Source organism: Rhinatrema bivittatum, chromosome 4 (assembly GCF_901001135.1).
Source record: "Rhinatrema bivittatum chromosome 4, aRhiBiv1.1, whole genome shotgun sequence".
Classification (NCBI taxonomy): Eukaryota; Metazoa; Chordata; class Amphibia; order Gymnophiona; family Rhinatrematidae; genus Rhinatrema; species Rhinatrema bivittatum.
In genome coordinates, this window is record NC_042618.1 from 314,336,603 (window position 1) to 314,361,345 (window position 24,743).

General features: G+C 43.8%; 1 protein-coding gene across 3 annotated transcripts in view; it reads left to right on the forward strand.

Annotated features, from left to right (window-relative positions):
* TBCD (tubulin folding cofactor D) overlaps nt 1-24,743 on the forward strand; it is a 974,871-nt gene that overhangs the window by 730,191 nt on the left and 219,937 nt on the right. For all 3 annotated transcript variants that reach the window (XM_029600281.1, XM_029600283.1, XM_029600282.1), the window contains exons 31-33: nt 8,143-8,226; nt 10,381-10,539; nt 21,779-21,917. In XM_029600281.1, coding sequence (XP_029456141.1) covers nt 8,143-8,226; nt 10,381-10,539; nt 21,779-21,917 — 382 coding nt within the window. The remainder of the gene's footprint in view (nt 1-8,142; nt 8,227-10,380; nt 10,540-21,778; nt 21,918-24,743) is intronic.

Genomic DNA, 24,743 nt, shown 5'->3' on the forward strand with positions numbered 1-24,743 from the left:
GGAAATCTTGACTTTTCATTCACCCTCAGCTCAAACATGTTGTAAAGTCTGCATCTTACAAACTTAGGGGGTCATTTATCAAAATGCTATATGGCGTTTTCGCATGCAAAAAATGCCTTTAATGCATGCAAAAATGCCATTAACGCGTGCGAAAGCACCATAACGCATGGTGTGATGCAAATGAGAAAAAGGGGAGGATATTGGGGTGGGATTTTTGGCCAAGTGGGCTGGGCTCACAATTTTAACTACACCTTTTTCATTTGCGTAAAGCCTTGCGATAGGGCTTTATCGCATGCCAGAATTGTTGTATTTCCTACATACAACCACTGGGGGGGGACCATGTTTAGTACTTTTAAGCTCCTGGAGAGCCAGTCTGGGTATCAGGGCCCTCCTACCATGAGAGAGAGAGTGAGAGACAGAGACTAGCCATAATGCCCTCACACTAGATATAGGTATTTATATCTCTATGGGAGGCCCACCTAGTAACTCGAGGTGAGGTTTAGGTATTAGTGTAGGGGTTAGGGGCCACTTTGACATTCAAAGTGAGACGTACGAACAGAACAGTGCTCTCTTGTGAAGATTTGATGACCTTCGGAGTGAGGAAAGTCACCTAAAGATGAGATTTATGCAGTGTTCTCTCAACCTAACTTGATGATTACCCAGGTAAAGAGTCCATCAGCTAGGTTGAGAGAAAATTGCACAAATCTCATCTTTGGGTGAGTTTCCTCACTCCGAAGGTCATCAAATCTTCACAAGAGACCACTGTTCTGTTCGTATGTCTCACTTTGAATGTCATAGTGGCCCCTAACCCCTACACTAATATCTAAACCTCACGTCGAGTTGCTAGGTGGGCCTCCCATAGAGATATAAATACCTATCTAATGTGAGGGCATTATGGCTTTTCTCTCTCTCTCTCTCCTAATACCTATGTAGGAAATACAACAATTCTGGAACTTATCGCAATTTGCGCTAAGATAGCGCTTCGCATACGTATTAGCGCAAATTGCGATAAACTGCCTATTACCATAAAACACACCCCTCTCCTATCAGAATCGATATTTAGTACATTTTGAAAACAGGCCGCAGCTTTATTAATAATATTGAATACTAAACTATTGTACCCGAGCCACTCAAATCAACAGCAGTCAAAACCAGATCCCCATATCACTGTACGCCATTAGCCAAGCAAGACAGCCATAGCCATCCGCCATTCCCCCCCCCCCCCCCCCCCACCACCACCACCACCACTGTGTTTCCAAGCAAGGGGGTCTTGCTATGCCCCAACCACAACTTTGAAGAACCTTCCCGAAGAACATATGCGTGCCAAATCTTTGACACCCACACCCAAGGTGTCTACCAACTTGGGTATCCCTGCCACAGACATGATACAGTGTGTCACTTGCCTCATGCCCCTCACACATACTGAATTAACTATGGCTCTGTGTGTGCAGAGTGGGCATGAGAGGTATATTATGTCATAGAACACGCAGAAACAAATATTGCAAAAACAAAACTTAGTTTACTAAATGGTCTGAATATATGCATAATAAATCAGCAAAGTAATATCAACATTGAATACAGTATCACAGTAAGCTGTACATAAATAAATACAGGTTAAATAGGAGACAGAAATAAAGATAGAACATTAATCAAAGAGTAATAAAGAACAAAAGAATGAACACTGCCCTTATATGCCCTCTTATAAGCCAGCGTTCCTAGGAAATCCAGAAGACTATCGCACCAAAATACTACTCTTTTGTCCCAGAACCCATGATCCCCATATAACTAAGGCAAATAGGATAGAGAATAATTCTAAAAATGTAATATTTTTTGTCAAGCTGATCTCTATCCAAGCTATGGGCCTAGGGATGGCACACCACGATCCCTGACAATATGCCCCAAACACCCAGTTTCCAGAGGCATCAGTGTGAATGTTCAAATTCCAACTAGACACCAGGGATTCCTGTCATGGATATATCGTTAAAATGCCGCAGAAAGGTAACCCGCATTATCATTGTCATTTTTCATGGGCTTAGAAACCTGAATGAAGTGGAGAGGACAGTGAACACCAGCAGTTGCGGCAGCTAGCCTTCTTAGGAACGACCTCCCAATGGGAATAACCCTGCATGTAAAGTTAAGTTTGCCGATAAGAGACTGTAGGCATGCCAGCATTAACTTCTTTGCCTGCGTTGCCCATTGCAGCAAGCCCCGCAACTTGTATAGCTTGCCCAGGGGCAATCTGGAAACCATTGCCTCCAAGTCGAGTTTGATACCCAAAAATGAAATTAAGGGAGAAGGGACCCTCTGTCTTTTCATGGGCTAGTGGTACACTGAACTCCTTGTCCAGCACCTGGAATGCTGTAACATACAAGCACAGAAGTCCATCCCACCAGGAGCCATGAAAAGAAAATTTGGCCAAATAGTGTATTATATTCGCCATACACACCCTTCTCTCAGTAACCCAATGCAAAAAAGTACTGGAAAGCTGGAAGGTAAGCACAGGTTACGAAACACCCCATAGGTATGCATTTGTAAAAATAGTATAAACCCTGAAACTGAAAACCCAGCAGTAGGATACTACATGGATGAAAAGCGGACTGTATATCAAAGCCCCTTTTCCATACTGCCTACAAAAGGCTATCGTGCTATCAAAAGATGTGTATTGCACCATGCAGTCGTCAGGTGGCAAGTGGTCATTCATGGATTCCCCGCACGAGTAGGACAAATTCTGTATAAGGCAAAATTTGCCTGCTTCCTTCTTTGGCCAAAGAAGAGAGCATCATCACCTCAAATGGGGGATTGGTGAATGAACTTGCTATTCTGCCCAGGGCCACCTCTGCATTGATTTTCTGTTGGATGATCTCAGAATTGTGCACTATAGAGAGGGTACATTACCAGAAGCATTATTGAAAAAGGCCATTAGAAACCCCTCATTGAAACCCTCAGCTATTTTCAAAAAAGCAATAGGCTAAAGAGATAGCCATGTGTCCATACTGGACAACATTATTGGAGATGAGGCTTTGTTGAAGAGGGAATCATTTGGGTTTACCAGAACTTCCTGCCACACCATTCTTAGCACACCTGGATGCTGGGAGTGACACAAAGAATATGGAAAAGACATGCCTAAACTTGCAGTCCTGAAAAGTGCAAGACAATTTGTTGAAATGCCAGCATACATTACTGTTGCAGTTACTGGCCTGGGTTGGGCTAACCCCAGGTGCGACCGTGTTGTTATGCGCTAACCTGCTGATGGCTCCCACATCACTGGCCTTATTCAAAGTTACAACTTTGTGTGGGGGATTTGTGCATGTGTGGGGGATTTGTGCATGCTTTTTAATATCAAAACTATGCCCATAAATCCAAATTTTGTCCCCAGAATGCCTTCTTTTTTGTGTGTACAAAAGTATGCACAAAAGTGAATTACGTGCATACTTTCTGCATGCCGAGTCTGTCAGTTTTTCTTATAAGCCATTTATGTACATTAAACTGCATTTTATGCACCTTAATGGCTTCCAGAATTCAGCTAATGAATATGCCACAGGAGCACTCAGTATTTCTACCAAATCATCTATTTATTGGGAAATTGGACAATTACGCATTCTTCCTAAATAAAATAGACAAAATAATCTGCTTCAGTTCTTTATAAAGAACAGTAGAAGGGCCAGGTCAGTGGCACAGTGCCAGTGCTGTGCACCTCCATTCAATGGATCTGGATTTAATGTCAAGGTCAGGTTTTTCGCTCCCCAGCTCTGCTGTGGTTGAGAATGTTGTGGAGGCAACATTCATAGATCCTAGGGGTGGAAATCCCAATCATTACAGTGATTTTTAGTGTCTGATATTTAGGCCCCCATGATTAGGGGAGGACTTTTTAATGCAATGATTGAGCTAGGTAGGTTAGGGGTAGGGGAATATAATATAGGAAAAATCAGGCAGTTATGAATTGAAAGGTCATAGTTCCGGATTCCTCCTCTAGTTCCCATTGAGCTGGAAGCCCAAAGGAACTGAACTGCAGCCTCTCCTTTCCCTTCCTTCTTCCTTCCATCTCCCTCCCCAAAAACCCCCCAGCAATATATTGAGTTTTTTCATTTAGGGGTACATTTTCAAAACTTTCATTAATTATATAGGTAAAATGATTGAATTTGCCTAAGAGAATTTTTAGCCAGCTAAATGTATGTGTCTGGTTTTACAGTTCATATGCTTATAGACAGTGAAAAGGGGCCTACCTGGGGGAAAGGGGGAGAAAAAAACTGTGTTAAAAAAAGTGTGAATAGTGAACAGGTGTACTTTATGGTCTTCATTTGAGATGACTGAAGGTGCTGCTTATTATCAGATTCCCCTGCTCTTGAAACACAAACTAACGGCTCGATACTGTAAGGCCGCGGTAGAAACAGTGCGGCAGTGTCAGGCGCACCCTTCCTCCCCGCACGCACAGTTCTCTTGACCTAGCGCCTGATACTCTCTTCTAATTGCATGCAAATGCATGCCGCGGCTGTGAAGCGTTAGGGAAGGGTTATGCCCGCGCAACCCATTTTACTGTATAGGCGCTTAATACAGCGCCTATACAGTAACCTGGGTGCGCTGGTACCTGTCATTTCAAATGACATTTGAAATGACAGGCACCAGGAAGTGTAAAAAACAAAATTTTTAAATACCTGTCGGAGGGCCGCGTGGGTCCAGGCGGCCGGCGGGGGCGGGTGGACGCGCGTTAGTTTCAGACGGCCGGCGGCGGGAGCCGGGGGGCGGGTGGTCGCGTGTTAAATCTAGGCCGGGTCGCACAGACGCGCATTCATCCAGGCGGAGGAGCCGGCGGCGAAAGCAGCCGGCTCCTCCGCCTGGATGAATGAATGCGCGCCTGTGCGACCCCTGCGATTCGGCGCTCAAGGCAGTCACATGCCATGACGTCGGGCGTCGTGACGTCACGCCTTGAGCGCCGAATCGCAGGGGTCGCACAGGCGCGCATTCATTCATCCAGGCGGAGGAGCCAGCGGCTTTCGCCACCGGCTCCTCCGCCTGGATGAATGCGCGTCTGTGCGACCCGGCCTAGATTTAACACGTGACCACCCGCCCCCCGGCTCCCGCCGCCGGCCGTCTGAAACTAACGCGCGTCCACCCGCCCCCGCCGCCGCCTGGAACAGGCGCCCACCCGTCCGCGGCCTAGATTTAACACGCGACCACCCGCCCCCTGGATCCCACCGGCCGCCTGGACCCACGCGGCCCTCCGACAGGTATTTAAAATTTTTTATTTTTTTTTCTGACAGGTTTTATGTGTCCCACGGCATTACATTTTCTCGATCATCTCTGTATCGCTTTTTTTTTATTGTGTTTTATTGTTTTTGAGTATCTTAAGCGGTGTCGATGGATTTGTTACTAGACTCACAGTCCTAACACCTACTAGGGGGAGGCGGTAAACTAACACGTTAAGGCCGCGGCAAAACAGCGGGTTACTAAGGAGATAATATCAGCGCCCGTTACAGTATCGGAGGTGAATAGCTAATTCCTTCATTATACAGCTAATTCGTTCATTTACACATCATATACATGCTGCGTGCGGAAAGGGTTATGTGTCTATTTTACGAAGCGCTAAGGACGCGTGAAACTGGAGACTGTATCGCTGGATCGCCTTACTCGTCTGTATTGTGCGCTCCCAGTACGTTACAGACGGGGAATCTTTAACCGCATGTTACTGTATCGACCTGTAAGGAGGTAATTTTCAGAGGAGTTAATTGCACAAATGTAACATGCTATCATGGCAATTTTCAAAATCCATTTTCGCACATAAAGTGCACTTACATGTCTATAACATATTGACAATTCAATGACACATATTACAGCAATTTTCAAAAGCTCACTTACATGGGTAAAGTGCATGTACACGTGTAAAACCCAATTTTAAGCATGTAAATGCTTTTAAAAATCAGGCTTTGTGTGAGTGGTTTGTGCGGAATGAAAAATAGCTGTCTGCTTTGTCCTTTAGTCCAATATTTCCCTATCCACTCCTGGAGGAACACCTAGCCAGTTGGGTTTTCAGGTTTGCCACAATGAATACTTATGAGAGAGAGCTGCATACTTTGGAAACCAAGTGCATGCAAATTTATCTCGTGCATATTTATTGTAGCTATCCTGAAAACCCGACTGGATAGATGTTCCTCCAGAGAGGATTGGGAAACATAGGTGCCTTAATGAAAATGTACTCATTAATGTATTCTGCTCAGTCCTAGCTGTATATGGAAGGTATTACAAGCACTTGGATATAACCTTGCCACTCCTTTCTACTCTAGCTGTGGCAAAGCATAAAGAGGATAATTTTCAAAAGGATTTATTTATGTATTTATTTAAAAATATTTATAACCCACAGGTCCAAAATCCTTGCTCCTTGCAGGACATAATATTCATAATAATATGACAAATAAAGAAATTAAGTAAAACATATCATGCATTGAAGAATTAAGACAGTTTTCAACAGAACAAAATATCACAACCTCAGAATCAAAATCTGGATATCTCACATTTAAGGCTCCCATAAGGACTGATTTAAAAAATGAAGGCTTTTAATTTCTTCCTAAATGTCAAATACTCTTTTTGTAGCCTCAACTTTTCCGGTAGTGTATTCCAGAGACCACAGCCTGTAACGTAAAAAGCCTGGGCTCTTGTCAAACTCCGGTGAACTTGATTTATTGATGGAACCTGTAATTTCATTGCATTCAATGACTGGAGATTTTGAGAGTGGTCATAAACCTGAATCAGATAAATGACTGTATCAGGGCATTGGTTTAGGTGCATAAATTAGAGGCCTGCACATTTATTTTTACACACACTGAGCAGAGACATTACAGAGGATGGGAGGAGTAGGCACTTAGGCTCATAGTTTTTGGTTTTTTAATTTTAAAAAGTATTTGCATAAGTTATCGTGCACTAATTATGCCCTGCTTGAGCAGGTGTAACTTTGTGCACATTCTCCACCTGTTACTCACATTTTCAAAGAAAACTTCCCTTTGAAAATTCTTGGTAAAGTTTGTACCCACAGACCTTACCGCTGTATGAGCTGTTTGAAAATTCCCCTCAAAGAGCAAAATGAAGACATTATTATAACAGGTGCCGCTGAGGGGGAGAGCTGGCCACTATCTGGGAAACACCTGATTACATCTGAGGTAAAAAAGACAAAAAAAATTGAAAAAAGAAAAAAAAGCAGTGCTGAAACTGGGAAGAGATGATGAATTTGAAAAGAATAAAAAGTCTGAGGGACCCGCCCCTCCCCCAACGTCATCGCTCACGGAACTGATCAGTTAAAAGCGTCAAGCCAGCAGGCGCCGCGTGCTGTGCGTTGCCAAAGGGGCGCGACAAAGGGGCATTCCCCTTTGTGCACTCCTTCGTGCATCCCCTAGTTTTAAATATTCCCCTTGTTATCTTTTATCCCTTGTTAACAATTTCTTCTTTATAAAACTGTTTTACATTTCTGACAAAGGTGTAATGTATGCTTTTTAGTATAATTTGTTGATTGTTCTATGTAACGCTCACAGGCGAAGTTATGTTTTATTGTAAACCGGTGTGATTTGTATTTTAACAGGAATGTCGGTATATAAAAGTTAAAAATAAATAAATAAATAATAACTGCTCAATATCTGTCTGACATTGGTCTCCACCACCAGATGATTACCTGCAGCTTCAGATAAGCATCCCAAACCTATAACCATTGTATCCTGTAGGAAAGAGAGCACATTTATTTCATTAATCTATCAAAGGAATTATTGCTGTTTTAAAATGGTATTAAAAATTATGTAATTATTTTCAAATGCTTTTAATCCTAACTTACTCTGCAAGTTCCCACAGGCTTCTATCATTTGATAACTTCTGGATTTCAGAACAGTTTAACAGATGAAAACTTTTTCTAAATGATATAAACACTTGGTTTATTATTTTTGTTAGAAATAATTGTACAATATTTTCTTCTGTATTCTGTGGATTTATTACTTACTTTCTAGTTTTGCTTTTCATGTGTTCCCCCAGTTTTACTCTATGCTTACCCCGTCAGTTTGTTCAGTGAAGCTGTCTGTACAGTGTGGGGGGGAATATAGCCTGAAGATAAAAATCAATTGAGGGGTGAATTTATCCTTATCATCCTTTTCTTTTTCTTCATTGTATCAGGGTACGGGAGGCTGCAATGGCAAGTCTAGTGGAGATAACACTTCTGTTGGTACAGACCAAGCCAGAACTGATTGAAGCTGATTTGTGAGTACAGTAATCTGCCCCCAGGCTTCTATAGTCTTGTGTGATTGAGCTTGCTGTGGCACAGGAGGCCAGGTTTTGTGATCCACTAGTCTAGAGGGTGTATCTGCTTGAACCATTTGCCACAGACCTGTGTGGTGGCAGTCATGTTGTCACAATACCGAGACAAAAAGAAATCACTGAGTAGAAACAAAGATCAAATACACAAAACAAAATTTACTCACTGCTTAGCTGACACATTAATTCAGATGTGACCAACATAAAAAGTCCATAGCGTGAACACACAATATGAAATTTGTATTTTTAAGTACAAGTAGTTATAATCATCAGTCACAATATATATTTTAGTTGTTTTGTAATTGCAAATAAAATATAATATATGAACAACTTATCTTTAAAATGTACATTCAATGGTACTCTATGGGAATCTCTCTCTTGCAAGCCAATACTGGCTTAGGGTTTCGAGAAATCTGCATCAGGTACATAATAGACACTGTTAAGTCACCTGTATCGAGCACACTGGAAGCAAGTAAATATTTGAGGCATAAGGCAATGTAGCCACGTATAAAGAGATTGTAATGAAAAAAATCTTAGGGGTAGATTTTAAAGAGATGCGTGCACGGGGTCCATGTATGCGCACTACCCGGTGCACACATATGGACACGCAATTTTATAACATGCACGCGCCAGTGCGTGCATGTTATAAAATTGGCAGAGGCGCGCGCAAGGGGAGGTCTACATTCTCGAGGCAATGCATCGAGGCCTTCCCCAATTCCCTCCCAGTACGCTCCAATTTAGGAGTGGACTGAGAGGGAATTTTCCTTCCCCCTACCCTAATCTCCCTTCCCCTTCCCCTCTCCTCCCCACCCTCTAAAAACAATGTTTAAAATTTTTTACCTTCTATTTTGCAAGTTACTTCAGGGCCCGACCTGAAGTAACTTGAGCACGCCGGCAGACAGGACAGCGAACAATGGCCCGCCCCTTCCAAGAGGCCCGGTACTTGAGCACATCCCGGCCTTTACACGCATAGCTGGGCATCTTGGAGAATTTGCCCGGCGCGCGTAAGGTCCGGCCACGTGCGTAAAGGCCAGGATTTACGTACTCAGGGCTTTAAAAATCTGCCCTTTACTTTGCAGCTCATAATTGCCCCATCATAGATTAATTAAACGCTTATTGTGTAATGGCCCAGCAATGGTCACCATTTTAAAAGGTTCGACATAGGAAAAGCATTCAACCAGTGGGCTTCCTCTAATAACATCTGGGTCCGAGTATCAATACTGGAAGACCTCACTGATTGACAGCTGTCATGAAAAATGAACTATTAGTATGCACAAAACTGGTGTAATGTATGCCAGTCAATTTTTTCATTGAGTCCCATAGGCAATACCGTATCTAGAGTGAACATCCAAAATTGTGGTGCTGTCACAGTGTGATGTGATGACATAAAACAGTTGTCATATATGATGCCTGTTTGTCTGCAAACCTTTAGAATTTGTCAGCCAGTGCTTAAAGCCAGGTGATTTTTCCAACTTCTAAACAGCTTTCACCTTATATATGACATGGAAAAATACTCTGAGCTGGCAGTTATGCAATTGGGTAAAAAACTATGGCAGGGATGATGCTTTGCCTCTTGGCCGAATAACTGAGTGTTAAATATATATCATAGTTGATCCCAGATTTTTATGAAGGATTTGCCCTCAGGATTTCCTTCCTAAACTGCTTTCAAGGAAGCTTACCATGGCCTGGCATGATTATAGGAACAGCAGGTGGAAGGAGAGGAACACCAATAAATACGTGGGGTAAAATCCCCGCAAAACTAACACCAATTTATCAGTATGTTAAAACAAAAAAACAAAAACGAATCCATTGCCATTCTAAACTGGTTTGATAGCTGCTGTAATTACTGTGTTGCTCATATTAAGGTGCCTTTTATGTTTGTGCATATGTACTGCATGATGACTTAGTTTGCACATCGTTGTTGCCATGTCAGGTTTGCATATGTAAAAGCTGGTAGTGATCTGTATGCACATGTGCATGTTGTAGCAGTAGAGAGAGTTTTTTGTTCATGTGTTGGCATTTGATGAGAAATATAATGTACAGTAGGAGCCATTATGCTTTCATGAAGATCCTTACTACATTGGTATGTTTACTCTACAGCTGTAAACAGATGATGTGTTGCTTGGCACAGCAGTCAGGTGAGAAGATTGATCGTTTTCGAGCTCGTGCTGGATCTGCATTTCTGACTCTTCTACATTTTGATAATCCACCAGTGCCTTACATTCCTCACCGAGAAGATTTGGAGAGAATATTTCCAAGGTACAGCTAAATTAGTGGATTCTGTTATACTTGGCTAGTTCAGCCTGAATGCTGAGAATTTCTTGTTAAAAGAAGCAGAATTCAGTAGGTAGTTATGGAAAACAGAAGATCCTTTCATTTCATTAAAGCAAAAAATAGTGTGGTTGCGGTGTGTTCATTTTGAAACACAAAAGTAAAGGTCAAAAAACAAGTTATGGGTGAGCTCTTTTTATTTGACTATCTTAATACATTTGTGACTAGCCTTTATTAGGACAGTGCAGAATGAGCTAGAGATGATAATCTGCGAATTTATGAATTAGTTACTGGTTGCATTACAATAATGGGTGTAGAGATGATTGCTTTTAAAGCTATAAGGAGCTGAAATGTAAAATAATTGGGGGAGGGTGATGTACTTGCAAAAGAGTGAGAGAACTGAGGGAGACAAACAGGAGAATTTACAGTCACTGGCTGGGCAATTTTCAAAAAGCCCTTTTAACCTGGTAATTAGTTTTTGACAATTGTCTTCTGGTAGACTAATCTTCAAAGATGGAAAAGTGTGCGAGTACATTTTACCTGCAGATTTTCCACATATTTTCAAAGATAAAGTTGACACACCCTGTAATTTTGAAAATTTTTAGAAAGTATGCACAGTCTCCGCTGCATAAAATTTCTCCTGCTCCTGGCATGGTATAACTTGCGCATAGTTTTTAAAAGGAAAGGTATGTGCATAAATCCAAACTCTATCCAAACTACGGCCTGTGTCACTAAGCTTTTTTTCTCATAGTCACAGGATAGTAGAAACATCTTAGTGAATCAGGCCCAGTTTCTAGCAATGTCCCTAGTAAATCTCTTTGGGGCTGATGCAATAAAGGCGCGAGGAAAGCGGGCACTGAACAGTCAGCGCCTGCTCTCTTAACGCGCATGGCGACGCCCCAAAGGGGGGGCGCCATGCGATATTTAAATTAGGGGGTCGCGTTAGCAAGGATGTGCTAAGGGTTTTCGTGACCACTGTACGGCAATCAAGGAAACCGATGCCGATAAACCCGGCGTTCAACCTTTTTCACTTATGGCAGCCGCAAAGACCCTGTTTTTTTTCAGCAGTGACGGTCCCCCTGCCTGAAGTTAACAGGAAGCCCCGGACAGCAGGAAATTGCCATTGCAAGAGAAGATGGGGAGGGCAGGCGCTACTACTCTGGAAGGAGCGAGTTAGGAAGAAGTGACAATTGGGCCCCTCACGAAAACCAATGCTGGGTTTATCAGCGGCGATTTTCCTTAATGGCGAGCAGCCACGAAAACTGACACTGATAAACTCGACATCAGTTTTTGTGATGGGCTCAATCGTCAATATTTATTTTGTACTTTTATTTCTTTTTTTATTCTTTTTTCGATGCGCACATCTATTAACGTCTGCTCCTGGCAGGCATTAATAGATGACAGTTAAATGTGTGTTGGAGACTCACATTTTCCTTTTTGCATTGGGAGTGAATGCCTAATAGCCTCATTCACATGTATTTGCATGTGAAGAGCACTGTTGCATTCACTCCACGTTAGACGCACGTTAAATAGGCGCTAATCCCCTTATTGCATTAGGGGATTGATTAGCGCCTATTTTACCCGCGTCTAACTGCTCATTATCGATGGGCTCGGCTCAGCGCACCATATTGCATCGGCCCCTTTGTGTTTCTTTCAATGTGTTAGATCATTCTGATTTCAAGTGCCTAACCTTCCTAGATAGGTTTGAAGTCTTCTGTTAGTATCCTGATCATAAGGTCAATGGCACAGTGAGCTGGCCTGACAAAAAGTTCTCACACAGGCAGGACTGACCCTAGGAAAATGAGGAATCTGGCTTGAATCATTCAGAGTGCTGTAGTGAAGGCTGAGGAGATGTGGACCCTTTGCCCGAGGGGGAGTTGGCACTACCTGAGGAAGCGAACTCCCACAGGTTCCCCCATTGGGAGGCGAGGCTGAATGAAGGCAAGGGCCGACTGGATCTTCACCATTACCAGCCCCGTTTCCCCCCCCCCCTCCCCGAGTTGAGCCTTGCAGGTACAGCTTGATCTTGATCTGACGTCTCCAGGAAATTCATAAGCTTTGCCCCAGTTTCTATATCTTTTTCCCCTCCTATTACTCCAAGCGGTTCTAGATTATTTCACTGTATCACTCCAGAAGATTCTCCTCTCCTGTTTTCTTTCAATGGTACATAAAGTACCCGAAGAAGTGGTGGGACTTGGTCTTGTCTCACTTTCAATATTTCTTGTAGATATTTATTAAACATGTCTCTTGACAAGATGTGTGGAATTTTAGGAAAATTCACTAAGCGCAAGTTCTTATTTTTTAGAGTGTTCTCCATATTTTCTATTTTACTTAACAATGCCAAATTATCTTTTACCATGAGCTCATTTTTAACTTTAATAGAATCCAGAAATGGTTTCCTCTCAAAGTCCTCTTGATGCAGAACTTTGACAGTGTTTTCCAGCGTTTTAATACGGACCTCATGGTCTTGCATTTTTACTACAAGTGGCCCAGTTTGTTTAATAATTAAATTCCCAAGCCCCTCCATTGCTTCCCACAGCAACTCCGTTATTTGAGGTTTTTTTGCAGGGAAAAAGGAGAATTACTCAAACTTATCTGAGGCGGTGTGGCTGAACTTCCTGGTATGCTCAGCCCTGTTATACCTCTGTCTGGGCTGCCGATGGCCGCATCCTGCCCCAAGGGCCGATCTCCCATGCTGTACTCTCCCGAAAAGAGGCTCCCTGCCCAGCTACCTCCCGTTGCAACTTCGGCCAATGGAGTTTCTGGGTCTCCATCCAGGAAGCCACCGAGGAATCCATCCAGGATTCCTCGGTGGCTCCCTCACCATCAGGGACAAGGTAGTTTCAGAGTCTGGCAGGGAACTCGCTTCATCCACCTCAGTTCCCTCAGGGAACAGAGGCCTGTACATTTCTGCCTCACAGGTCACTTCAGCCCTTGGCGTAACAGCACTTTTCAAAAACAGGAAATAAACAGCGCGGTGCTGCCATGGCAACACAGAGCCCACCAAATCATGGGGCCCAGGACAGTCACCCCAATTCACCCCCAACCTTTTTTTTCTCTGTTATATTTTATCTTGTGTCTGTGAAAATTTATTCTTGTATTTTCTCCGAGGTCAAGCAGGATGGTAGTTTTCACACATGGGTGACATCATCAAATGGAGCCCGGCATGGAAAACGTATGTCAGTTTCTAGAATTTGACTTGGTCTCAATGAGCATGCCCAGCATGCATTATAACATGAGTCCACATGGGTTCCCCTTCAGTGTCTTCTTTTCTACAGAGCCTGCAGCTTTGCGGTGAGTCTCTCTCATTTTGGCCTACTTGGCTATTTTTTAAAACTTTTTTTCGTATGGGTTTTTCTGTGTGTTTCTTCTCTGCCTTGGGCGACAACGCTGGGAAAACCCCTCTGTTCTCCTTTCTAGTTCCCTAGATAGGGTTTTCGACAGTTCATATTAAGTTTATATCTGGGTTGTTACCACCGGAGTGGTGGTAGAGTCTGTGCCTGCTGGCCATCGACATCCATTGCCATCAGTTTCGACATCACATCCCTTTTCTTTTGTCCCTTCATGTCCACCTTCAGTTTTAAGTGATGCCTTTGGTGTTCAAGGACTATGATTTTTATGGACCCTCATGATATATGTGTCCTCTGCCTGGGGGCATTGCATGAAGTCTAGAGTTGCAGCAGGAGCACCCAAATGTCCCCAAAGGGGATGCAAGATTTCGACTCAATAAGATGGAGTGCCTCTTCGGGTCAGAGAAGACCGAGCCGCCAGCATTGGCATCAGAGATCTCCAAAGCCCCAGTTGGTGCCTCAGTCAGTTGCAGGGACAAGATTTTGACTGGTTCAAAGGGAATGTAGTTCTGTTACCCACACCCGAGGGGATGGATCTGCCAGTCAAGGGAAGGTTGCACTTCTTTGCGAACCAGTGGCCCAATGTAACCTCAGACCAGTGGTCCAACTTTCATCAAGGGTACCAATTGAACTTAGTGGATGCCCCACCAAATTGCCCTCCAAACCCATTTGGGGGGTCCGGTAGTGCATCAGGAGGTACAGGCTAGAGTGGTCAAACTTGTTCCACCAGAGCAAAGAGGGTGGGAATTTTACTCCAAGTATTTCCTGGTTCCAATGAAAACAGGAAGCCTCTGTCCCATCCTAGACCAAAAGGCCTTGAACAGTTCATCAAGAAAAAAAAAAGTTCAAGTTTTCCCTGGACACCTTAATCTCCTTTCTAAACAAGGGGACTAGCTATGCTTCCTTGATCTGAAGGATGCATGTATGCATATCAAGATCTTCCCCAGTCACTGGAAGTATCTCCGATTTGTAGTGGGAAAACAGCACTTCCAGTATCAAGTGTTGCCGTTTGGGCTCGCATCAGCTCCACGTGTCTTTACAAAGTGCCTGGCTGCAGTGGCAGTGCACCTTGAAAGACTGGGATTACATGTTTTCCTTTTAGATGACCGGCTGGTCAAGAGCATTTCTCAGGCAGGGTCTGTCAGGTCCATGCTCTTGGAGTCTCTAGGGTTCATCATCAACTTCCCAAAGTCCTATCTCGGCCCGTCATCTCAATTGGACTTCATGGGAGCCATGCTAGATGCGGCTCATGCCAAGACCTTTCTGCCTTGACAAAAGGCTATCAACTTGATGGCCATTGCAGCGGAAATTCAGTAGAGCAAGTAGGTGTCGGCTTGGTGCATATTGAGGTTGTTTGGTAACATGGCTGCAACCCCCCCCTGTTCATTACCGGAGCGCTGCCATACTCCGGGATTTCAAAGGATTATTATCTGTGTTCTCAATTCCGGAGTCTATGCTCTGGGGCAGAAGGCCAGCCCCTCTGTAATAACTCACAACTTCTTGTCCTTAACAAATAATCTTTATTAGTAAAATGCAAGAAATTAATATAGAATTAGTCTTTCTTAGAAGCATAGTGCATCTAACAGTGAAGTACTACCTAGCCTGTTCTACTCTCTCGCTTCATCCCTAATACATTATATACATGTATGGCTGACAGCGTTTTTTCCTCTTTTGTTTTGGGATAGCTCCCTTATTTGGAATGGAGAATTACTCAACCTTTACCTAAACTAATGATGTAAAAAATACTATCTGGCATACTAGGCCTTGAGCTGGAGACATTTCTCTACACAAACTGCTTCTGTCTCTAATGCAAGGCCTGTTCATAAAAACAAATCACATTCCTTTCCCTTGTGCAAAACTGTTCCATTAATTTCATTATTTGATTATTTAACCCAGGTTATTATCACCCCCCACTCAAATCATCGTAACCACAAATTCATCCACCCTGGGTTGTGTAGCCCTTTTAGATGGACTCAGAGTCTCTGGTCTGCCCAGGACTGTCTCTGTCAAATCGGTTTCCTGGAGCTCTGGGAAATCAACTATGTGCTATGGGCTTACAGAGATAGACTGTCCAACAAAGTTGTCCTGATTCAAACCAACAACAAAGTAGCTATGTGGTATGTCAGCAAGCTGGGAGGTATGGGATCGTACCTCCTGTGTCAGTAAACAGTCCAGATTTGGTCATGGGCCCTATCCCACAGGATGGCACTCATGGCTATGTACTTGGCCAGAATGGAGAGTGTGATAGTGGACATGCTGAGTCGTGCCTTCAGCCCCCTATGAATGGTCTGTTCCCTGTACAAGGCACGTGGCGAACCAGTTTCAGATGTCATCACCTGACATTGTGGCATGGGTCTTCTATACTTGTATCCTCTAATTACAGTAGTAGAGAGGACTCTTGAAGCTTAGCGAGGACAAAGGAACTATGTTTCTCATAATCTTTTATTGGTCGAAAAAGATTTGGTTTCCGCTCCTGCAGGAGTTGTCCATCTGGAGACCAACAGTCTGGGGACTTCCCCAGATCACATCACTCAGGACCGAAGCAGGTTGTGACATCCCAACTTCCAGGCCCATCACTCACAGCGTGGATGTTGAGAGATTAGTTCTTTAACTGCTCGATCTCTCAGAGGATGTGTCTCAGGTCTTGGTGGCTTCCAGAAAGCCTTCCACTAGAAAGTCCTCTGGACTGAAGTGGAGAAGCTTTTCCATGTGGTGTGAACAGAAGGCCTGTCTCCCGCTCTGCATAAAAACTGCTTGATTACCTTTATACCTATTGAAAGCTGGCTTGAAGATGATCTCTGTTAGAGATCATCTGACTGCAGTTGGCACATACCACCATGGTGTAGATAGTATGCCCATCTCTGTACAGCCTATAGTGATATGTTTCATGCAGGGCCTGCTTCAATTGAAGCCTCCCCTAAGGTCTCCCGCCGTGTCTTGGGACCTGAACATGGTGTTAGCTCAGCTGATGAAAGCTCCTTTTGAGCTGCTGTGCTCCTATGGCCTGATGTACCTGAGCTGGAAGTTCTTATTTTTGATGGTGGTCACTTTACGCAGAGTCAGCAAGTTCCAGGCTTTAGTGATTTATCCACCTTATACTACATTTTTTCATGACAGGGTGGTCTTGCCTACGCACCCTAAGTTCCTGCCTAAGGTGGAATTGGACTTCCACCTTAACCAGTTCATCGTCCTGCTAACATTCTTCCCCAAGGCCCATTTGCACCAAGGCGAACAAGCCTTGCACAACTTGGCTGGCAAGAGAGCCTTAGCCTTCTGTCTGAAGGGGACAGAAGCTCACAGTCAGTCCACCCAAGTTTTGGGGTTTTTTTTAATAGTATTAAGTTGGGTATTGCTGTTGCCAGACAGATGCACTCTAATTGGCTAGCAGACTGCATCTCCTTTTGTTATGCCCAGGCAGGACTGCATCTTGGGGGTCATGTCAAGGCTCATTCTGTTCGAGCCATTGCAGCATTAGTGGCCCGCTTGTGAGCAGTCCCCATGGAGTTCTTTTCATGCATTCACATCTCACTATTGCTTGAATAGGGATCACAGATGCGATGATAGGTTTGGCCAATCTGTCCTTCAGAACTTGTTTGAGGTGGAGGACCCAACTCTTTTTTCGCCTAGGGCCCATTGTTTGTGTTCAGGTTGTTCTCTCCCCTCCCCCCCTCCCCCTTGTTACCAACAAAACCCCTTGATGTTATGCCCATTAGCACCTGTTTTGGGTGTTTTGTTGGTCCCCTTTTATGCTGGGGTACAACCTGAGCTAAGGAGGATCAGGATGGTGGGAGGAGCACCATCCTTGTCCTCTGAGAAAGCAGAGTTTCTTACCTGTAACAGATGTTCTCAGAGTCCTCACGAAACCCACCTGCCACCCCGCGGAAATGGATTTCCACTACATGGGTTTCCTCTCTTTTTTTATTTTATCCTAGTATTCTAGATCAGCGCTTCTCAACCGGTGTGTCGCGACACACTAGTGGGTCGCCAAACACCGCCAGGTGTGTCGCGTCTCCCGGTGTCCCACTACCCCGTTCTACTTTCCTTTTGCCTTTTTCCAGCACACGCGGGCCAATTGGAAGCCTTCGTTCTTCCTACCCCCATTACACAATGGGAAGCCTCCTTCATTCTGCCTGCCCCCGCGCAGGCCAATCGGAAGCCTCCTCCCTACCAGTGGTAGTAGGAAGAAGGGAGGAAGCCTTTGATTGGCCGGTGAGGCAGGCAGGGAGGAATTTTGAACTCTGACGAAGCAAGATCGCGCAATGAAGAGGAAACCCGACCCCCGACGAAGCAAAGCCGCCATGGGAGCCCATTCCCATGGCGGCGAAGAGGAGACCTGACCCCGACAAAGCAAGGCCGCCACAGCCTGTGGCGGCGAAGAGGAAACCCGACCGAGGCCACCACGGGAGCCCATTCCCGCGGTGGCGAAAAAAGAAGGCCCGCCGGAGTAAAGCCGCGGCGGAACTGGAGCCCATCCCTGCAGCGAAGGAAGAAGAAGTTTTTGGTGAGAGCGGGTGCGTCTGTGTGCGTGAATGAGTGCCTGGGTGAGAGCGGGTGCGTCTGTGTGTGTGAATGAGTGCCTGGGTGAGAGCGGGTGCGTCTGTGTGCGTGAATGAGTGCCTGGGTGAGAGCGGGTGCGTCTGTGTGCGTGAATGAGTGCCTGGGTGAGAGCGGGTGCGTCTGTGTGTGTGTGAATGAGTGCCTGGGTGAGAGCGGGTGCGACTGTGTGCGTGAATGAGTGCCTGGGTGAGAGCGGGTGCGTCTGTGTGCGTGAATGAGTGCCTGGGTGAGAGCGGGTGCGTCTGTGTGTGTGAATGAGTGCCTGGGTGAGAGCCGGTGCGTCTGTGTGTGAATGAGTGCCTGGCTGAAAGCTGGTGTGAATGGGTGCCTGGGTGAGAGGTGGTGTGTGTGGGTGTGAATGGGTGCCTGGGTGAGAGGTGGTGTGTGTGGGTGTGAATGGGTGCCTGGGTGAGAGCTGGTGTGTCTGTGTGTGAATGGGTGCCTGGGTGAGAGCTGGTGTGTCTGTGTGTGAATGGGTGCCTGGTTGAGAACTGATGTGTCTGTGTGTGAATGGGTGCCTGGGTGAGAGCTGGTGTGTCTGTGTATGAATGAGTGCCTGGTTGAGAACTGGTGTGAATGGAAGCCTGGGTGAGAACTGGTGTGAATGGGAGCCTGGGTGAGAACTGGTGTGAATGGGAGCCTGGGTGAGAACTGGTGTGAATGGGTGCCTGGGTGAGAACTGGTGTGTCTGTGTGTGAATGGGTGCCTGGGTGAGAGCTGGTGTCTCTGTGTGTGAATGGGTGCCTGGGTGAGAGCTGGTGTCTCTGTGTGTGAATGGGTGCCTGAGTGAGAGCTGGTGTCTCTGTGTGTGAATGGGTGCCTGGGTGAGAGCTGGTGTGAATGGGTGCCTGGTTGAGAGCTGGTGTGAATGGAAGCCTGGGTGAGAACTGGTGTGAATGGGTGCCTGGGTGAGAGCTGGTGTGTCTGTGTGTGAATGAGTGCCTGGGTGAGAGCTGGGGTGTCTGTGTGTGAATGAGTGCCTGGGTGAGAGCTGGGGTGTCTGTGTGTGAATGAGAGCCTGGGTGAGAGCTGGTGTGTGTGGGTGTGAATGGGTGCTTGGGTGAGAGGTGGTGTGTGTGGGTGTGAATGGGTGCTTGGGTGAGAGCTGGTGTGTGTGGGTGTGAATGGAAGCCTGGGTGAGAGCTGGTGTGGGTGTGAGAGCATTTGTGTGTGATTGAGAGCTTGTATATAAGAGACCATGAGTGTGATTGAGAGAGAGACTGGTCGTGGGGTCTAATTGGAGTTATGTGTGTGAGTGACTGGTTGTGGGTGCTAAGGAAGAGGACTGTGAGGACAGAGCTTCAGCAGCCCTTGCTGCTTCCTGTGAGTGCTATTGGCCTGGAAGGGAAAGGAGTAGGAGAGTTGCTGGAGAGGGTAAGAAAAGGTGGCTTTTTAAATTTATTTTTCTTGATTGCCATTTTAATTATTGGGTATTATGCGATGTCTGCTGTTTTGAAATATTTTATTGATATTTGGACATGTTTTAATAATTTTTATGAGTTTTTAATTGTTGGATATTCTGTTCAGCAGCTGTTTTGTAACATTTTTAGTAAAGCTTTACAATTATTTCTGTGTGGGGCGCTATAGCAGCTTGGCTTATTCTGTTTTCCCAATAGGAAATGTATTAGTGTTTAGGGCCTGGTTTAATAGTTGTATTCCTTAGATAGGGTTGTTACTGGTTGAGTGTGTTCCATAATACAGGTGTATCTTTGTGCGGGTTAGTTTGTGTGCATTATTGCAGATCCTGGGACTATGTTAGGTGCTATATTTCTCTTTCCATTTCTCTAGGTTTGCACTGCATGCAGAGTGGCTTTTTTGGTTTTCCATTCCAGTTTCTGTCTCCTTATTTATAATGTGTGGTCTTTCTGTACTTGGTGAAGGTCAGTTCTGGGTGTGTGACAGAGGTGAGATATTTTACTAGCATGTAGGCTTTTGTATCAATCTTATTTGTTGTGTTTTCTCAATAGGATATGCATTAGTGGTAAATTACTGTCTTTTCATAAGAAGGGCTATTGTGCCTGGTAGTAAAGGGAGTTTGTTTTGCTTTTACTGAGATGTCATCAGAACCAGAATATCTTTTTTTGTATGGCGAGTTGTACAGGGTAATGCCCTAGATCTGCTCTGCACTCATTGCGGGGGGTTGAGGGGATTCCTGTGGATGCAGAGTGCATGTTTACATTTAGCCCCGTGACGGTCACATGCTCAGTGTGTCACGCATGTGAGAACCATCTGTCAGGTGTGTCCCGGCCAAAAAAAGGTTGAGAACCACTGTTCTAGATTATAAGACTAAAGGGGACCCCGTGTGGACGCATGCTGGGCATGCTCAGTGAGGACAAGTCAAAGTTCTAGAAACTTTGACATAAGTTTTCTGTGCCGGGTTCCATTCGATAATGTCACCCATGTGTGAGGACTAACATCCTGCTGCCCTTGGAGAACCCCTGTAACAGGTAAGCAACTCTGCTTACTTATGAACCATTTCATTGATGCAGGATCCCTTGTCACATTTTCTGCATGCTACAAACCGTGCCAGCACATATCACAGGACCCTATATTTATTCACTTGAGAAAGACATTGAACATTCATGCTCCTCTATTAATGTAATATATGATAGCCAAATTACACATTAATCTCATCACTTATCTATATACAAAATCTTTTTTTTTAGTAGTTTATGGCACACAGAAACAATAAAAATGCAGGTTTGCTCAAATAGTGTTTAGGACTAAGATGTTTATGGTGACATGTGAATATAGATTTACAGAAGTATCATAGTGTAAAATCGTAAAACCATTGTTTTCCGATTGGAGTCTGATGTTTTATTGGGACCTGTATGTGCTTATGAAACAGAGGGTGCTATGCAGGTGCAGCTTGAACTTGCTGTTTGTTGGATGTTTCTGACTTGTTCAAACTGAATTGTTGTAATTTATAGGATTCTATAAATCTTCCCATCTGGGTTTTTTTTCTTACTGCTTTTTCCCTCCATGGCTTCCTCATCTTTACCCAGCAATCTTTATTCAACTTTATCACTCCAACCCAGCATACCTGTGTTCAGCCTGTAGGCCAGCCCTGCTTATTACTTCACCTTGTGATGGTTCCATAACTCGTGACCCTAAGATCTTTCTTTCTTCCTTCCTACTGAAGAGGGGGGGGGGGAGGGGAGACACAATTTCTGGAACTGTGTCCAATGCTACTTTTTTGCTGGGGAGCATATGTGGCACTTTATATTTTATAGCCATCTCCTTGAAACTGTGGTAGAAAAAACAACACAATAATGATGATTTAGTAATCATGATGATAAACCTTAATGTTTCCTGCACAGGTCAGAGGCAGAGAAATTAAACTGGAATGCTCCTTCACAAGCGTTTCTTCTCATCACACAGCTTTTGGGACTGCCAGCATATCAGTACCACGTGCTTTTGGGCCTCACTGTTTCTGTTGGAGGATTAACAGAATCAACGGTAAGGAAGCAGAAACAAATACTGGTGTATCCAACCTAGTGACTCAGTGGCAGTGCTGTGCATTACCATGTAGAGAAACTTGGTTCAATTCCTGGGTCAGGTCTTTCAGTCCCTGGGTCAGCTGGGGCTAATGATGCTGCAGTGGCAGCATTCACAGCTCTGGGTGAGAAAGATTCCCAGTTGTCATGCAATAGTGACACCTAGTGGCTTTATTTAGGGCCCAAGATTCCAAGGATCCAGAAGAGCTTTGGTGCATGTCTCCCAGCTGAAGACAATTGCTGCAATGATTGCGCTAGGTCGATTGGGAAGGGGATAAAAAACAAGTGAAAAAATCTTCAGGTCTGTGGATCAACGGGCTATAAATTCTATAAATAAATAAGTAAAATAAATAACTAAATAAATGAAATGAAGGCTTGGATCCAATTGAGCTGGAACCCGAAAAAGAGCAGAAGGAAACTGCTGGGACCCCCAAATAGTTACTGGAAAGTGTGGCAATGATTATAGAATTTTAGATGGGTAATCACTTTCATGCTCTGCATTTGTAGGAGTCTTCTGATATAAAGCACTGGAGAGCTATCTCTTATTAGATTTAAGTCCATCCTGAGGCAATTGCTATTGCTGTCATGATATGTGAATAATGTGTCTGCAATATCCTCCCCACTTTCCTCTCCTTCCCGTAGTGCACCAGGGTTGTATCTGCCCTGTGAGTTCCTGGTGTACAGTAGTTACCTAATTCTAATTTTGCTCTATGGCAGTTTAAGGCATTCAGCTTTTCTGCTGTCCAAGGCCAAACTAGATAATTGTTATTTTTTTAATTTATGCATATGAGTTTTCTGCAGTTTCTTGGTAAGTGTTGTTCTGGTGACTGATGTTACCATGCTGAAATTGACAACTCAGGATGAGTCTTTCAGGAACTGACATCTGACAATAGGATGGTCACTCTATGATGTCTTTTCAGGAAAGAATACATCCACCATTTCCTTATCTGTTTTCCATATGCAGTTAGTAAAGTTTCTCTCCAGTGTAAAGGGCACTGTTTAAACAGATCTTTGAGTTGTATGTGTGTGTGGCTGCTCTTTAATCTCCAACTCAAATGTCCTCTCTTCACTTTTTTTTACATATCCATTTGAGGTGGCATTATCAATAAAAGAATGTCAAAACTCCTTTCACTTTGTTTTCGACTATTGATGTATTTGTAATTTTGATCCTGAATAAAGAAATTCATTTGCTCTGCTAGTTAACTTGGATGTATAGAAATAACCATTATTTCGCCTGGGCATGTAAATAAAAATGTAAATGAGTAGATCTCTCCTGGTGGTAATGTATATTTATTTACTTTTGTTCACCAGTTTAATCAGATTAATACAAAAGCCTTGTTTTCAACTGGGTTCTGATAACAGCTACACAATACTAATAGCTTAGTTTGTTTCATCAAAAGGTATTTTTCAAAGACCTCAGTCATACAACCATGGTTACTGTACTCTACATCAGTGTTTCTCTGCCTTAATGCCAGAGACCAGCTAGATACCTTCCCTAATTACACGGACTGGCTCATATTATTCAAAAATAAAAAATCCCTCCACCTTCTTGTCCCTTTTTCGTCCCAGCTAGCCACTCATATGAGGTGAAACCCAAAGGTCCATCAAGCCCAAAATCCTCTTTCCAGCAGTGGCCAGTCAAGGTTGCAAGTACCTGGTAGAATCCCACAAGGTTGATAGATTCCATGCTGTTTATCCTGGGGATAAGCTGTGAATTTCATCAAGTCCACTTTAGTAATGGTTTATGAATTTTTCTTCCCAGAACTTGTCCAAACTCTTTTTTAAACCCAACTACACTAACAGCTTATACTATATCCTCCAGCAATAAATTCTAGTGTTATGCATTGAGCAAAAAAAATGTTCTTCTATTTGCCTTAAATGTATTATTTATTTATTTATTTATTTATTTATTTCTTTATTTAAATGATTTTATATACCGATAGCCGTTTGCACATCGTATCGGTTTCCAGTAAACTAAAACTTTTTGACAGTGTCATTAAACAGAACTTTAGGCACTGCCATTACATAGAACAGTAAAACTTTACATATAAAAGAAGAACATCAGCAAACAGAAACTGGGTAACTATTTACAAGGAGCGAAGGTTCCTAAAATTGGGAGCAGATGAAGGAGAAGTTAACAAACGTACATTGTGATGGTAATACATGTAAGGCACTGTAAATATATAAGGAAATCAAAGGGGATTTACCTAGTAACCTCATGGCTTGTCCCCTAATCTTTATACTTTTTTTACCCATTCCACTCCACTCATCATTTTACAGACATCTATCATATTCCCCTTAGCTGTCTGTTCTCCAAGCTGAAGAGCCCTAATTTCTTCAGCCTTTCCTCATAGGGGAATTGTTCCATCTTTCTTTTTTTTTTTTTAATCAACTTTTACAATTACAACAAAGATTACTTTGCTTAGAAACACAAGAAAACATATTAAGAACAATTTTTATATAATCACAAAATAGAAATATTCTCTTTCTACATGCGGAAACATTGGGGGAAAACTTTAGGAATACATATAGGGAGATCAAAGAGGAAAAAATTATATTATTAAGGCTACCCTGATAACCATATTATTACTTCATGCACGGTTATTACTGGTGGGGGCCTGTTCCTTAGAGCTCAAGAACTGCCTAAGCTGTTCAGGGTTGTAAAACACAAAGGTGTTTCCAGAGAAATTAATGACACATTTTGCGGGGTAACGTAAAATAAAATTAGCACCCTTAGCAATTGCTTCTGGGCGCATTTGTAGAAACTTTTTGGCGTAATTGTGTCGCT